The sequence below is a fragment of the Pristiophorus japonicus genome, chromosome 4, assembly GCF_044704955.1.
Source record: "Pristiophorus japonicus isolate sPriJap1 chromosome 4, sPriJap1.hap1, whole genome shotgun sequence".
Classification (NCBI taxonomy): domain Eukaryota; kingdom Metazoa; phylum Chordata; class Chondrichthyes; family Pristiophoridae; genus Pristiophorus; species Pristiophorus japonicus.
This window is the reverse complement of record NC_091980.1, coordinates 51,705,331-51,721,958: the sequence shown is the minus strand read 5'-3', so window position 1 is coordinate 51,721,958 and position 16,628 is coordinate 51,705,331. Positions and strand designations below refer to the sequence as shown.

General features: G+C 41.8%; 1 protein-coding gene across 1 annotated transcript in view; it reads left to right on the top strand.

Moving 5' to 3' along the window:
• Positions 1-13,829, top strand: part of LOC139262441 (follistatin-related protein 5-like) — a 567,533-nt gene extending 553,704 nt beyond the window's left edge. The window contains exon 13 of the mRNA XM_070877632.1: positions 12,049-13,829. Within this exon, the coding sequence (XP_070733733.1) occupies positions 12,049-12,751 (703 nt within the window). The 3' untranslated portion in view covers positions 12,752-13,829. The remainder of the gene's footprint in view (positions 1-12,048) is intronic.
• Positions 13,830-16,628: the final 2,799 nt, after the last annotated feature.

Sequence of the window (16,628 nt, the reverse complement as noted above, 5' to 3'; positions counted from 1 at the left end):
TGCAACTCACTAAACAACTTCCAAAGGTTCACACACATCTGTCCAAGAACGCAAAGTGTTGAAAATAAAGGTTTCAATATTTGACAGCACATTGACAGAAACTTTACATGAATATTGCATAAAACACCCAAGTGCTTACCCTTGTGTGTTGTTAGTTGATATGATTACAGGAGGGTGAGTATGAGGGGTGGTTAGTGAGATGGAGATGTGATAATGTAGATAGAGAGAGAGAGGGATGGGTGGAGTTGCAAGGTCGGTTGATATGAGTAAGGAAGGCAGAGTGATGAGGATGTGATGAGAGACACAGCAGGATGAGGTTGAGTGTGGCTTTGTACTAACATTTAGTGATCTACTCAGATCATTGAAACATTAGTGGTCCTCACCACATCCCTGCTTGTGTCCTCCTCTGCAATGTACAAGCAGGCTGTGTTGATCTCCTAGGGAGGTCTTCTCCACCCATGGGAAGGATAGAGAACCTCCCTGTGTGCTGTGACTCCCTCCATAAGCATATGGAGGGAGTCATGAGAGGGCTTGGGTGAAGCCATGCACCTCTGTGCGGTGCTTGTCAGTGTTTACAACAGCTCAATGCTGTAGAACACTGACAGCAAAAATGACAAGTTAAATTTCGCCATGGCCCTTTAAGGAAACCGGCTGATGACGCCATGAATTGACGTCATTAGACCCGCTTCCTTCAATTGGCCGGGAAATGCGCTGGGCGGTCTTAACAAGTCCAATCACAGTAAATGAATTCTATACAGTGGGTTGGAGCTGGCAGTGGGGACGGGACTTGCCACCGATGTTGCCCGCCACGGATCAACCGAGGTTGGTAAATCCAGCCCAAGGTGTCTTATATGAGCAATATGCTATTGCTATTGCACTGTGTTATTCTGTAGTATTCATCCAAATACTAGAGGGAGAATGAGGAGTTTTCTTGTACCATTTGTAACAATTCCATAAAAAATAAGCTGTGTTTTTAAAGACAAACAGACTTTGTGAAGAGCACTAGTTCAAGAATATTAATGAGATGTTTGTGGATGATATTTGGGGAATTAAAATTAGTCCAGGAAGTATGAATATGATTAATTATTCCTGTACCGTATGCAAGCTTCACTTAGCCTTAAGCCAGTCAACAATAGATACAGCACATCTAAAAGAAAAGAAAGACTTGGATTTATAAAGAGCCTTTCACAATCACCGGACGTCCCAAAGCACTTTACAGCCAATGAAGTACTTTTGAAGTGTAGTCACTGTTTAATGTAGGAAACGCTATATCCATTTACCACAGTTCTACTCATAACATGGCCTTGTGGTTGCTTCATTTATCCCCATTTGACATATAACAATAACCCTACTTCATTCCCTGAGAAGAGGAACTGGATAAGATAGTTTCAGCATACTATGACAGGTTTGGATATCACCAATATTATGTGAAAGAGAGCAATGATTTTGTAATATGGGGGGGGGGGCATTCTAAAGATATACGCGACATGCTTTGTAATACAAATTGTAATAAGCTTAACTTAATTAATAATTTCTCTCCCAAGCAAATGTACAATGTATAAATCAATCATATTTCAATGGGATCACTAGCACAAGAATTAGTCTGTAGATGTATTTTGCGTACTCTTGCATTGACAAGAAGCAAAGTAGATGCAGGTAGTAAAACTAAAATATAGACTATGGAAGGTAGTTTGTTTAACATTTGGCATTGCCAAGTCTGAGAGAAACCTTAGACTCGTTTTTAGAACTGGCCAGAGCAACTGATCTAGCCAAATGGCATACAGCAGATGTAGAAACCAAGCAACAAGTCTGGATAAACATCAAGTTCAAACTGAATCCTGCCAAGGTGAAACCATAGTCAGGTTAATTGCAATTGTGTGTGTTATCATTAAATGGAAACTACTTACACTGTTGATTGCCCAGCAAAGGCCAAAGAATGTTATCCCCATGGACACAAGCGACGTTTGCCTTCAGGGTGCCCCAAGCAAAGGTTCTATTTGGGGGCCCTTTATTTTACTAGATAATGATGCTAAATAATACTTATGTTAAATCTGTGCTTGTTTGCAATAGATAATATAAAAATAGTTGACAAAATGATCATGAATCAGCTATTACCATTGGGTAGGTATCGTCTCACTGGATCTGCACGGGGTCCCTGACTGTCTCAGGACCCCATTCAGTTGTATGGATTGCAGTCTTGACATCATCCCTGCTCATGGAAAATGAAGTTACTTCTCCCAGTGATGTCCTTAGGTCTCAACAAAAACATTTTGTTGTTGAAACATGGTGACCCAGCTACATTGCCACAGAAATATAATCAATCAAAACAGTACCATGTGAAGCAGGTTACTGAAACAGAACCTACTATATTCCGCTCTAGAGATGAAGCATTTGTATTCACTATGTCAGAGCAGCACACTACCAATTTAATAATCAGCAATAACCCACTACCAGTGGTATAATTTTAAGATTATCAATTCAACTTATTATTAATTCTGGATGTCCACACGGTTGTTATTGATGAATCTAATTGCCAAGCTATTGTTGCTAGTTCTGAATCTCAAGTGAAACTCCACCATATGCTGATCCAGTTATTTCCATGTGATACAAAATACCACTTTCATTGCTTGGTAAATGTTATGTTCACATCTAGTCCAACAAGCAAGCAGTTTCAACTGATGTATTCATCACGAGGTGAAAAGTTGGCTGTTTACTTGGCCTACATACAATTGAAGCACTGCAACTCATTAGTCTATCCTTAGCAATATGTAGCACTTTTATATACCAACATCGGAGGATGCTATTTCCGTTGAATTTTCTCAAGTAATTGACAGTAAAGGCAATGTGAAGGGCATGCAGGCCAAACTGCATATTGCTAAATCTGTCATTCATGTCGCTCAGCATCATCATAAGATGCTATGTCCTCTATGTAACAAAGTTGAGATGAAACTAAAAAGTTGGAAGATGGTGGTATAATTGAAGATGGCAATAGTCTCTAGTCTTCCTTTAGTAGTCATCCCCAACCCCAGGAATCCTATGATTTACAAATTTGTGTCAAAATGCCAGCAGCAAATGATACAATTAAGTGTGATTAATGTGATACTTCAATCCTGGATGAGAATATGACTGAGGTAAAAGATTCACATGTTTTCTCCAAACTGAACCTGAATTCTGGGTATCACCAGCAAGAGCTCAACAAACTACTATATTAGCTTATATTATATTACTCTATTTGGTACCACATAATAGATTAACGAATAAGGTCAGAGAATGCAGAGTCAGGGAACAAGTAGCAGAATGGATAGCTAGCTGGCTTCAAGACAGAAAGCAGAGAGTAGCCAAAGGGTAGCTTTTCACAGTGGAAGAAGGTAAGTAGTGGTGTTCGACAAGGATCAGTGCTGGGACCACTGTTGTTCACAATTTACATTAACGATTTTGACTTTGGAATCAAAAACACAATTTCTAAATTTGCGGATGACACTAAATTGGAGGGAATAGTCAATACTGAGGAGGACTGCAACAAATTACAGGAGGACATTAATAAACTTGCAGAATGGGCATATAATTAGTAAATACATTTCAACACAGATAAATGTGAGGTATTACATTTTGGCAGTAAGAATAGCAAAGTCACATTACTTGGAGGGTGCGAGTCTGGGTGGGGTAGAGGAGCAACGGGATCTCGGAGTACAAATACACAAATCGCTAAAAGTAGCAACACTGGTTGACAAGGCCATAAAAAAGCAAACCAAGGACTAGTGTTTATTTCGAGAGGCATAGAATTGAACTTATGCTAAATTTGTATCGAGCTTCGGTTCGACCATACTTGAAGTACTGCGTACAATTCTGGTCGCCATATTATAAAAAGGATATAGAGCCATTAGAGAGGGTGCAGAGAACATTTACAAGGATGATACCAGAAATGCGTCGGTATACCTATCAGGAAAGGATGAACAGGCCGGGGCTCTTTTCTTTTGAAAAGGGAAGGATGAGGGATGACCTAATAGCGGTCTTTAAATTATGAAAGGTTTTGATAGATTAGATAGAGAGTGTTTCCACTTGTGGAGAAGAGCATAACTAGAGGCCATTACTATAAGATAGCCAATAAGAAATCAAATAGGGAATTCAGAAGAAACTTATTTATCCAGAGGATGGTAAGAATGTGGAACTCACTACCACAGGGAGTAGAGGCAAATAATATAGATGCATTTAAGGGGAGGCTCGATGAGCATATGAGGGAGAAGGGAATAAAGGGTTATGCTGATAGAGTTAGATGAGGAAAGACGGGAGGAGGCTCGAGTGGAGCATAAACTCCAGCATGGACTGGCTGGGCCGAATGGCCTGTTTCTGCGCCATATATCCAAGTAATCCTATGTAATTATGTGATACTTTGTAGCATTTTTTGTATACTACAAGAAAATGGCTGTATTCTGACATGCAAGAAGTGTGAAGTTGGTAAGAAGCACCTAGAGGGCCCGAAATTGATGGCCTTACCACCAACTGCCACCCTCTGCCGCCAACATTCCTCTTTGAGTTGCGCCCAGTGCCACTTTCGATTTGGAGCGGGCAAGAGGGGGAGAACCGCCGGGAACCACCCGCTGACGTCAGCAGATGGCCGAGTGGCATAAGTGGACTCCCGCCCGCCGAGATGTCATATTGATGCGGGCGGGAGTTGGCGCCAGAGCGGGGGTGGACCGTTGGCTGGAGGCTGGTCTGTCCCTGACGGTGAGTATGAAGATCTGAAAAAGAGGTGAGTAAATATTTTATAATTTTTTTTCTTTACAGCGGCTTACCGTGATGGGGTCCCCTGAAGGTCTTCCGATGGTTTTTTTTAATACTTTTCCTTTTCAGGCCTTCGACTCTCTGTGGGCCCTAATCCATCTTCGGCGGCACTTACCATTGCCGCCGAGATTGGGAGCTCCCATCGGCTGCCGCCCTGACTGGCAGCGTAAGTCCCTCTTTTGCTGCCCGCCGACCTTTGAAGGACCATTTCGATGAAAACCCTGCCCAAAGTACCATCAGTTACCTCGGCGGTCCTTTGGGCAGCACTTGGGCGGGCGGGGGCCTTCACCAATTTCCGCCCCAGAATATTTTGGCGTCATCTTTAAATAATAGGAAATGTCACAAGACTCCAAAAGATCAACATAATCTAAATATTGCAGTCCTAAGTAACGTATCAGACATCTGCAGACTTTGAGGCATGCTTACTTATTGTTCTGAATCTATTTCCAGTTTGGCTACAATTACAGAGCTGTCACAAAAGATTCCAGAAAGTTTGGGGTTATTTTGATATTAATAACTGTTCAAGTGATGGAGGGCTTTGGAGAAGTCACAGATATGGGTGGCCCCCAGTCATCAAAATCCACGGCGCGGCCTTGGACAACGTGGACCATTTTCCATACCTCTGAAGCCTACTGTCAGCAAGGGCATACATCAATGACGAGGTCCAACACCGCCGCAGCCTTCGGTCGCCTGATGAAGAGAGTGTTTGAAGACCAGGACCAAGCTTATGGTCTACAGGGCAGTAGTGATAACTGCCCTCCTATATGGCTCAGAGACGTGGACCATATACAGTAGACACCTGAAAGCGCTAGAGAAGTACCACCAGCGCTGCCTTCGCAAGATCCTGCAAATCCACTGGGAGGATAGACGCATTGTTCTTGCTCAGGCCAACATCCCCAGCATCGAAGCACTGACCACACTTGACAGGCTCCGTTGGGCGGGCCACATCGTCCACATGCCCGACACGAGACTCCCAAAGCAAGCATTCTACTCGGAACTCCTACATGGCAAGCAAGCCCCAGGTGGGCAGAGGAAACGTTTCAAGGACACCCTCAAAACCTCCTTGATAAAGTGCAACATCCCCACCGACAATTGGGAATCCCTGGCCCAAGACCACCCTAAGTGGAGGAAGAGCATCCGGGAGGGCACTGAGCACCTTGAGTCTCATCACCGAGAGCATGCAGAAACCAAATGCAGACAGCAGAAGGAGCGTGCGGAAAACCAAACTCCCCACCCACCCTTTTCTTCAACCACTGTCTGTCCCACCTGTGACAGAGACTGTAATTCCCGTATTGGACTGTACAGCCACTGGAGAACTGACTTTTAGAGTGGAAGCAAGTCTTCCTCGTTTTCATGGGACTGCCTATGATGAAATATACTACAGTGTGAGTCAACACTCTTGCTTTAATCTATCGGCCAATCGGGAGTTTCCAATATTGCGCAGAGTAAGTTAAGAGTCCAGTAGGACACTTTTGTTCATTAGTCTTGAGGGCCGAAATTGCCCCTTTTTTAAAGAGCCATTACCACCTCAAAGAGACGGCAATGGTGCGGAAAGCAATCACTGTTCGGTCAGCGCGGGGGGCTGATATTTTGTAACTTTCCCGCCTTTATTTTTGGTGCGGTGTACGGGACCGCCCCAGCCGTCTTCCCGCCCCATCGGGCATGCGCCGACACCTTACCGACTGGTGGCAAACCCCTTTCCGCCCCGCATTTGAAATTGCCCCGCGGGAAATTGCTCCGCGGGAGCTGATCGGCCGCCGCTCAGCGCCCTCAACAGCTTTCCCCAGCGGGCAACTTCTGGTAGCTGGGCAGTACATCCACCCTTAAAGGGTAGGGCGCTCTGCCACGGCCGCCATTTTATTTTAATTGCCGGCCGACTCCAAGATCAGCCCAACAATGGTGGCCACGGGTTTGGCCGGGCCGCCAACAGGCAGCCCAGCACCCCCTCTTGGGTGCCAGGCTGCTGGCCCGTCCAAAACCCTCCCTTGTGGCCCAGTGGACCTAACTGAAATAAATGCAGAATTCACAGCAGCCCCCCTCTTTAACTGAAGAGGAGGGGCGTTGTGACAGGTCAGCGTGATACGGCACGTCCGTGTCGCGCTCATGAGTTGGAGCGACGGCCAACCCGACACAGCGGATCAATTCCACTCCGCTGCCTCCCGGAACACCACACCGACATCAAAAAGAAAACAAAGACCTCAATATTGCTCAAATCTCTGCCCCATGGATTGGGGCAGAGAAAAAAATGTAAAAATCGGTCAGTGTGCCCCGTTTGGGGCGGAGGGCAATTTCGGCCACTTGATGTTGAACCAGTTGAACACATAGACGGTGCTTTCCGATGCTCTGCCAGTTGTTCTGCAACTGTTCAGCCAGCAGGCCATATACAGTGAGACCTGGCGATAGGAGAGCGGAGGATGGAGCGCCCAAGTCGGGGGCTCTGCGCTCCGCGACCAGCGACCACAACATCGCAAGCTCCCGGTTAGCTGTCTCTGTCCCTTCTCAGCAAGCGAGGAGCCTGGGCTCAGCAGCAGCTGCCGCCTTCATCACACAGACATTCAGGAAAGGGAAGCAGGTCCGAATCGGGGCTGGAGCTGCCTGTTTGCTCAGCTCGATCCCACCTTTACGCGACAATGTAATTTTCTTTTCTTTCAATCCCGGAGGTTATTTATGACAGTCCCTTAGGGGCTGCGGACCTCTAGTTAGACCCCCTATCACTTATGCCTATTGTTAACTTAATTCCACAGAGCAACAACCGCATGAGTGTTGGTAATTATAAGGGCTGTGCAAAGATTTCATCTAACCATCTATGGTCGATAATTTACTATATTTACAGATCATAAGATTTTCATCCCCATGTTTCCCAAGCCACAATCTAAACCACCTTCTCAGATCAAAAACTGGCTGCTAAAAATCTAGTCTTTTGTTGTGATTTTTAACTACTGACCTGGATCGGATAATCCTGTTGACTAGAAATCAATAGTACTATCCACATGCTTCCACAAGTCCACAGAGAGAAGTGAAGAATTCATTCATTTAGAAACATAGAAACATAGAAAATAGGTGCAGGAGTAGGCCATTCGACCCTTCTAGCCTGCACCGCCATTCAATGAGTTCATGGCTGAACATGCAACTTCAGTACCCCATTCCTGCTTTCTCGCCATACCCCTTGATCCCCCTAGTAGTAAGGACTTCATCTAACTCCTTTTTGAATATATTTAGTGAATTGGCCTCAACAACTTTCTGTGGTAGAGAATTCCACAGGTTCACCACTCTCTGGGTAAAGAAGTTTCTCCTCATCTCGGTCCTAAATGGCTTACCCCTTATCCTTAGACTGTGACCCCTGGTTCTGGACTTCCCCAACATTGGGAACATTCTTCCTGCATCTAACCTGTCTAACCCCGTCAGAATTTTAAACGTTTCTATGAGGTCCCCTCTCATTCTTCTGAACTCCAGTGAATACAAGCCCAGTTGATCCAGTCTTTCTTGATAGGTCAGTCCCGCCATCCCGGGAATCAGTCTGGTGAACCTTCACTGCACTCCCTCAATAGCAAGAATGTCCTTCCTCAAGTTAGGAGACCAAAACTGTACACAATACTCCAGGTGTGGCCTCACCAAGGCCCTGTACAACTGTAGCAACACCTACCTGCCCCTGTACTCAAATCCCCTCGCTATGAAGGCCAACATGCCATTTGCTTTCTTAACCGCCTGCTGCACCTGCATGCCAACCTTCAATGGCTGATGTACCATGACACCCAGGTCTCTTTGCACCTCCCCTTTTTCTAATCTGTCACCATTCAGATAATAGTCTGTCTCTCTGTTTTTACCACCAAAGTGGATAACCTCACATTTATCCACATTATACTTCATCTGCCATGCATTTGCCCACTCACCTAACCTATCCAAGTCGCTCTGCAGCCTCATAGCATCCTCCTCGCAGCTCACACTGCCACCCAACTTAGTGTCATCAGCAAATTTGGAGATACTACATTTAATCCCCTCGTCTAAATCATTAATGTACAGTGTAAACAGCTGGGGCCCCAGCACAGAACCTTGCGGTACCCCACTAGTCACTGCCTGCCATTCTGAAAAGTCCCCATTTACTCCTACTCTTTGCTTCCTGTCTGACAACCAGTTCTCAATCCACGTCAGCACACTACCCCCAATCCCAGGTGCTTTAACTTTGCACATTAATCTCTTGTGTGGGACCTTGTCGAAAGCCTTCTGAAAGTCCAAATATACCACATCAACTGGTTCTCCCTTGTCCACTCTACTGGAAACATCCTCAAAAAATTCCAGAAGATTTGTCAAGCATGATTTCCCTTTCACAAATCCATGCTGACTTGGACCTATCATGTCACCTCTTTCCAAGTGCACTGCTATGACATCCTTAATAATTGATTCCATCATTTTACCCACTACCGATGTCAGGCTGACCGGTCTAAATTCCCTGAGATTTCTCTCCCTCCTTTTTTAAAATCTGCACCAATCTGCACCCAAGTGAATCATTCTAGCTGAGATGAAACAGACTAGACAGAAGAATCTTATACTACAGTGTTTACACATAAGTTAATAGTGCAGGTTGAAAGTGGTTTCCTGGCAACTTTAGCTGGTTTATCATGAAGTATCTGTCACTGAGGATGATATTCTATGTGGCAAGCATATAACCATTCCCGACAGGTGTGACAGATTAATCTCATCTACATTGCCCATTAAGGGTCACTCAAAACAAAAACCATCCTCAGAACCAAAGTGTGTTTCCCAAATATAAATAATAAGGTAGATGAAGCTAATAAAATATGTCTCAGCTGTCACATGACAACTATTAACCCCATTACATAACTACAATAGCTTGGCAACTGGATTCATCTACCTGATATTCTGTGCCTGAGATTTCATGTTTATTTTGGGGGCAACCCTTTGCATCAGGAGACCATCTCTATTTCTCCCAATTTACAGCAGTTGAAATAACCAAATCAATAGCAGTTAGTGCCACTTATCCTCCCATTTCCCATTCTTCTCTCCCCAATTTTCTCTTTTTATGATTTTTTTTCCTCCTTCACCTCTTCGTCTCCTTATATATGAGAGAGCAGGTGGGCAAACTACACTTAGGCTTCTGTCAGTGCCCCTCAAAAATTGGCCATAGGGACTGCGTGTGTAAGCATTCTTTCCTCCCTTTCTATTTTTTAAATGCCATTAATTTATCATGTGATGTGTTTTTTTCTACTAAAATGAAAAATAACTAAACTAAATATGAATAAAATGAGTAGGTATCCGTTCCTTCATAATGATCTCTCAGACTAAAGCTTTCAATACATCGAGCTATAAGCATAGAAACTAAGTTGTAAATGGCATCTACCATTTGCCTCCATTTGAGCCCAGTGTAATAATTTCCGCATTCTAGATCGAGTAAAGCATTAGTGTGTTATATCTTTAAAGTACAGAAAATAGAATAGAACATTGTACCTTTGGCATTTCAAATTCTTCCATTTTTGTTTTATTATACTTCTGAAATATGGCATACAGTTTTGCACAATGTACCTTAAAAAGGTTACAGATGCAACAGAAAGGGTTTAGAAAAGAATGGGCCAGAATATTCCAGGCCTCAGGTGACTAAATTATGAAAAAAAGCTGAAACAAGTAAACATTTTCATTGGGAAAAAGGCTGGGGTAGATGGAGTTGAAGTAAGTAAAATATGTAACTTGGACAATGAGCAAAGACTTTAAAACACAAGTGCAAAATTCTTAAGCTCCAAGCAAGATGATTAGAACAAAAATTCCATAGTATAGTGGGCATGTGGAATAGACTTGAAGAAAAGGTGTTGGATCAATAATTGTTAAGAAATCGGATTGAAGGTTATATACTCGAATTGCTTTATTCTTCAGGGGAGATACAGGACGGAACTTGGTGTCCCTTAAAGTAGGAGATCAGCAGGAAGGGGAGAGAGGGACAGGATGGAATAATCATACGTGGTCTTTGGGTGGGGAATGCACCATGGACCAAATGACATTTCATCATTTGGAACTTTCTTATATTCTGATGCTGATAATTTGTTTTTTGAGGAGAAGTGAATTTTTGTGTTTATCAAGGAGATGAATGCCAGTACAGGAAATTGAACACATTTCTATCTTTTACATCCAGTGTCAGCATTAAATACTTCAGGTCAGATATGGCATAGGTTAGAAGCAGAGTGAGTGAAGCAGCCTTTATTCTTTCCTAACAATGTTCATTAACCACAATCACATAAAAGCAGCCCTACTGTCCTGGCCAATATTTATCCCTCAATCAACATAATAAAAACAGATTATCTGGTCATTATCACATTGCTATTTGTGCGAGCTTGTTGTGTGCAAATTGGCTGCCGCGTTTCCCACATTACATGAGTGACTACACTTCAAAAAGTATTTCATTGGCTGTAAAGCGCTTTGAGACATCCGGTAGTTGTGAAAGGTGCTATAAATGTAGTACCTTTCTTTTTTTCTTTTTTCTTTTACTGTACCTTAAGTACCTATTGCAAACAGGTGCTGTGCATCTGAACCACTGTTATAAGTCTTGCACATTGTTGGTGTGCTGATTCAAAGCACTTGAGTGTTGCAATTTGGGACAATATGCAGATTGGGGCACTAAATATTTACTATCACATTAGCAGCTCCTGGTGTTTCTGTTGGACCCTTCTTTTTCATAACTATGTGTCGCACAAACCTTGTTTTATTTTGTTTAGAAAGCTCTCACTTAAGCCTAACATCACAGGGCTATTGTCTGCTGACCACACAAAGCAAAAATGAACTTGTAAGATACCCAACTACCGAGAATTTTACAATTAGATATTTGTGACTATTACAGAATCCGAACAACTTATTTTAACCAAATGTATATCTCGGTGTTCAGTTACTTGATTTTTAATCGATGAGTATCCTTCCTTAACTCCAGCCTAATAACATAGAAATAAATGGAAAAACCTTTATATGAATGATACTTGTCCGTATTAGACTGCAGTTTTATGCCAAAAATCTTTGCCTACAATGGGGGTGAATGGCTGTAAAGGTTCTCTCGCTCGTCCATCTTAACTTTGGTGAAGAGGCGTTTTTACGTGATTTTCCATGGCTCTTCCGCTGAGGTTGTGGTAGTTGAACAGATGAAACCCATGGAAATTTAGCCCTGTACATTTACATAAAATGGTCTTGTGTTTTTTTTTATCTTCACTTATTTTTGTTTTTACCTAAATGATTAATTCTCCATGCGATCTGTGTATTCATTTTCTTTTTTAGATTCGGATTTATTCTTCACAGATCAGAATCAGCACTTCACAAGATCGATCTAGAGACTGTGGCCTACATCAAATCAATCAGCCTGAAGAACTACAGCTGCATCCCACAGGCAATGGCCTACACTCATCTGGGTGGCTATTACTTTATCCATTGTCGGGCAAATGGCTCAACCGTGCCCCAGCCACAGATCATCGTAGACAGTATCACTGATTCTGTAATTGGATACAATGATGAGGTGTCAGGTACTCCGTACATCTCCCCTGATGGACACTACCTAGTCAGCACAGATGATTACAAGGGGTTAATTAGAGTCCAGTCTATTACCTATCGGGGTGAGATCAAGTCTGCATTTGAAATTACTACAAACCTACACATTGTTGATGTGACCTTTCAGCCATCTTTCACAGAAGCCAACCAGTACTACATCTACGCCAGTTCTCGTGTTCAGACAGATCTGCTGTTTCTGGAGCTCTCCACGGGGAAGGTTAACATTATTAAGGGCCTAAAAGATCCCATAAAACAAAAAGACTGGCTGTGGGATAGTAGCAACAGGGCCATAGTAGGCAGTGGCCTATTTGGACAGCACCTTGTTACCCCAAGTAAGGATTCCCTGTTCATTATAGGTGCAAGACAAAACAAATTGAACTGTGAGATATCCAACATAATACGAGGTAACACAATCGTGTGGGTTGGGGAAGCATGAGAGGCTACAGAGCAGAGCTTACATTCATCCAATGACCTTTTACACTGCTTTTAAAACAACTGTACAGTTAACATCTGCATTTTTTTTACACTGGAAAGCAATCCTAATGTACACAACAACTTTGCTGAACTTAGTGTTTTGAACATTATTAGTGCAAGCGTTAGGATGCAACTATTAGTTGAATAATAAAGTAGCCCTTTGAGTGTTAACCCTTTGCATTTTTTAAATCACTTATTGTCTATCCCATATCTGCAAAAAAGATATATATTTTCTATAACTTTTCACTGTGGACTATCATAAATGTAGAAGAAAAGACAAAACAAGCTACAGGATATTTCCTTTACAGTCTAGAAACAAAAACTGCGGCCACTATAACTTTTACTTTGATATCAATCTCATTGTTCCATCTCTTTTAATTTGGATGAAATGATAATACCACAGTCCTCAAAGGGTCACAAAGCAAAAATAATAAAGGTACATGTTGATTGAAATTATTCAGCTAATCGTTGTTTAAATACTTGGCTCTTCCTCATTAGTTTTGTGGCTCCTTTAATATGTTTCATCAACATAGATGGTACGATATTCTAAAATTGACAGATTTGCTTCTGTGATGCCATTGCGTATGGTGAGCCGCTTGTTGCAATGTACAGTCCTAAAGTAGCAGAGATAGAAGCTGGCGGGGGAGATAAATTCAAAGTGTTGTTAATGCATTAGTTAACGCTGATAGTGTATGAGCATTGTTCAGTGTTGAGTGACATGGTGGAGGAAACACTTCCAGTAGGATTTCCAACATTTTTGTTTTAAGTTGCTAGGATAAATGTGGTATCTGAAAGTACAATGTTCCAATTTACTGAATGCTGCGCTTGAACTGAATTGAATCTAAAGTCAAGCCCAGCTCCAACACACTGTAAAACATTGGCCAGGTAGTGATATGTATGTCTCATCAGTGGCTTTGGAATGTTCCCTTGCTACTGATCAGGCAACTTTGCCTGATTAAGAGAAACTGAATATCTATGTCATATCCAAAGAAGCGTCTCACTTTTCCCTCCTCCCCACCTCCCCACCCCCCCTCCCCATCAGCCCCCACCCCCAAGATACATTTCTGTAATGTATTTGCTTCGTGGGTTCTTTGCTTAAGAATTCATAGCAACACATTGCTATTAAGAACTAGTTGGTTTATTAACAAAGGTTTAAAAATCACACTACATATTACCAGTTCATCCACTAAGCTCACAACTGCATACTTCATCGTGGATGACCTACACTCAACTGACTGGGGTTTTATTGAGTCTTGTGGACATCACGTGACTGGCTAAGCCACTTACAATGCAACAGCTCTACAACTATTTTACGTCATACGATTAACCAAGTGCCCCTTGTTAAAGGGGCACAACAACTAGAAAACCGAATAAATCAACTTAAAATTTGGTTGTCGGGGGTGATGATGCATTCCAGTACCTTCAGTGCCCACCTCTAGAGGAAGACCACGAGCGTATTGGTAGACACCACGTACTCCATCTCCAAGGACACTCAGGCGCGAACATAGCCGCGGAAGAGAGGCAGGCAGTCGGGCTGAACGACTCCCTCGAACGCCCTCTGCCTGGACCTGTTAATGGCCACCTTGGCCGGGCCGAGGAGCAGTCCTATGAGGAGGCCCTCCAACCTGCCTGTTTCCCTCCGTACCATGTGCAACAGCTCTACAAACCTGTGAGCATATTCACAGGTGCATACATTACAATATCTTTAACTGTGGTCTAATAAACAACTACCCAATGCTGAAAGCCAGGAAAATAGTGAATATTTCAATCAAAGGACGGTGACACTATGGTCCTTTAATAACTACATATTACCCCTTCCCTGGTAGATTGTTCTGGAGGGTTCCTTTAAGCTTATCTACCTTCTTTGTTTTCCAGTCTTAAGATTCTTTTAATACTGTAATGTGATGCTGTTTCATGGAACTATGGGTCTCCCCATTTTATTTTTTATTACATTCTCAGAATGAACTATTGCAATACCTCTGGTTTATTAAGCATGGAAGCTGAAAGCAAAATTTATGCAGAAACCCTGACCATGAGTGAGTTTTTCAACTTTACTAAAGCATTATAATAAAAGTTAATTCATAATTTAAAACACTGCACAGTGCAACCTAATATTTTGTTTCTTTGTTTTTGGATAAATTTAGGATATTTTTAATTTTTGTACACAGAAAGATGATTACCATAGTTTTGTAGAATGTGGCCTCAAAAGCCTTGACACATATGGTGACTCAATGACATTTTTATGAAGTTCATCAGTACTTTGTGTACTTACATAACAAAAAAAGAAAGTTGTAAAAACGAAACTTAAGGGGTGATGATGCCATATAAAAGTATTTATCTCTACGCCCTTTCCATTACAAGGCATCATCACTAATTGCAGTATTGAACGATTTAAGCTCTTTAACATAGTGCTGAGGATTAAAGTGCAAGTTGAAGCTCAGTATTTGTGAAGCACACTAAAGATTGATGAGAGCTTCCTGAAGTCAGCCATTGCAAATATTGATTAAGAAAGTGCAGTGAACAAGCAGAGTGATCCACATATCCACAAACAGTTTGGGAGCCATTAAAGTAAGAAAACGACACATGTGAAAAACAACACAATAAACCACATTGTCAGTTTAGTTGTAGGGCTGGGATTTGTGAATTTGAATTAGCACAAAGTCAGAAACAACAAGCACATGGTGATCTTTTATTAACCAGTAAAAAACACAAGAAGATAAATGGAACTGTCATCCTTTTTTATTTGTTTAATTCTCTATCCTATCAATGATTCTTCCCTCCTCCTCCTCCTACATAACCCCACAAGTCTCCCTGCCAAAGAGATGAGGCAGAAAAGCTCCCTATAACAAAGTTCTATCTATTCCTATTGATTAACCTCAGCTCAGCGCTTCTTTAACAAGATCTGCCATTTGTTATATGGGGAAATTGTGGATTCAAACCTGAATAAAATGTTCAATTGAAAAGAAAGACAGTCTCCAATTATGGTGAGAGAGTGGAAAACATACAGAAGAACCATGTGCCACTTACATCATATAGAAATAACTCAATTACAGTATTTTAGTATGAAGAATATCCGTCCACAGCATGTATACAAACATTGCCTCAAAAGTTTCTGCACCATTTTTTAAGGGCAGTCTTTAAAATATGATCTATTGCACTATTGCAATCTAAGTTTGAAAAATTGTTCAGTATAACATTTTGAGCAAATTCATTGGAAAGCATAAATTAATTGCATACAATTAGGCATACTCCTACAGCTAAGCAGACTCCCCTTTCAATATTTCAATGGGTTAAATTTCCAAAAGGTTACCTATGGGTACCCGTTGTTATATTGACATGATCTATGCTAGTTAGCTTAATTCAGCATAGGCCAGAGATCAAACCTGCACCAGATGATTCATTTATCGATAGGCCAATAAGGGAGGATAGGCTAACTGTACCTATTAGAAATTTCAGGAATAAAGTTCCTTATTTTCAGTAGATTTAATGATAATTCCTATCCACTGTGTTTTTTTCTCTTTAAATCAGATTCCTTCCTCCTAATATAAGCTTTCTGCCTGTAATTCATCCTCATTGTAGTTATATCTGTATTTGTGTTTTTTTTTGTATCTGATCTCAATTTGCCACATACGCACACTATAAATAGAATCTCTGATGTGGGTACCTTGCATTAAAGTGATATGGTTGCAAATATGACCAGTATTTAAATAAAGGAGTAATTTTTAAATGGGAGCTTTGACTCATTAAATGAATGCCATTGTCTTGTATAACAGAAAAGTATATTTCTGCTCTTCTCATACTAATATTAATGGTAAACTCTAATTTATATTTTTCATAAA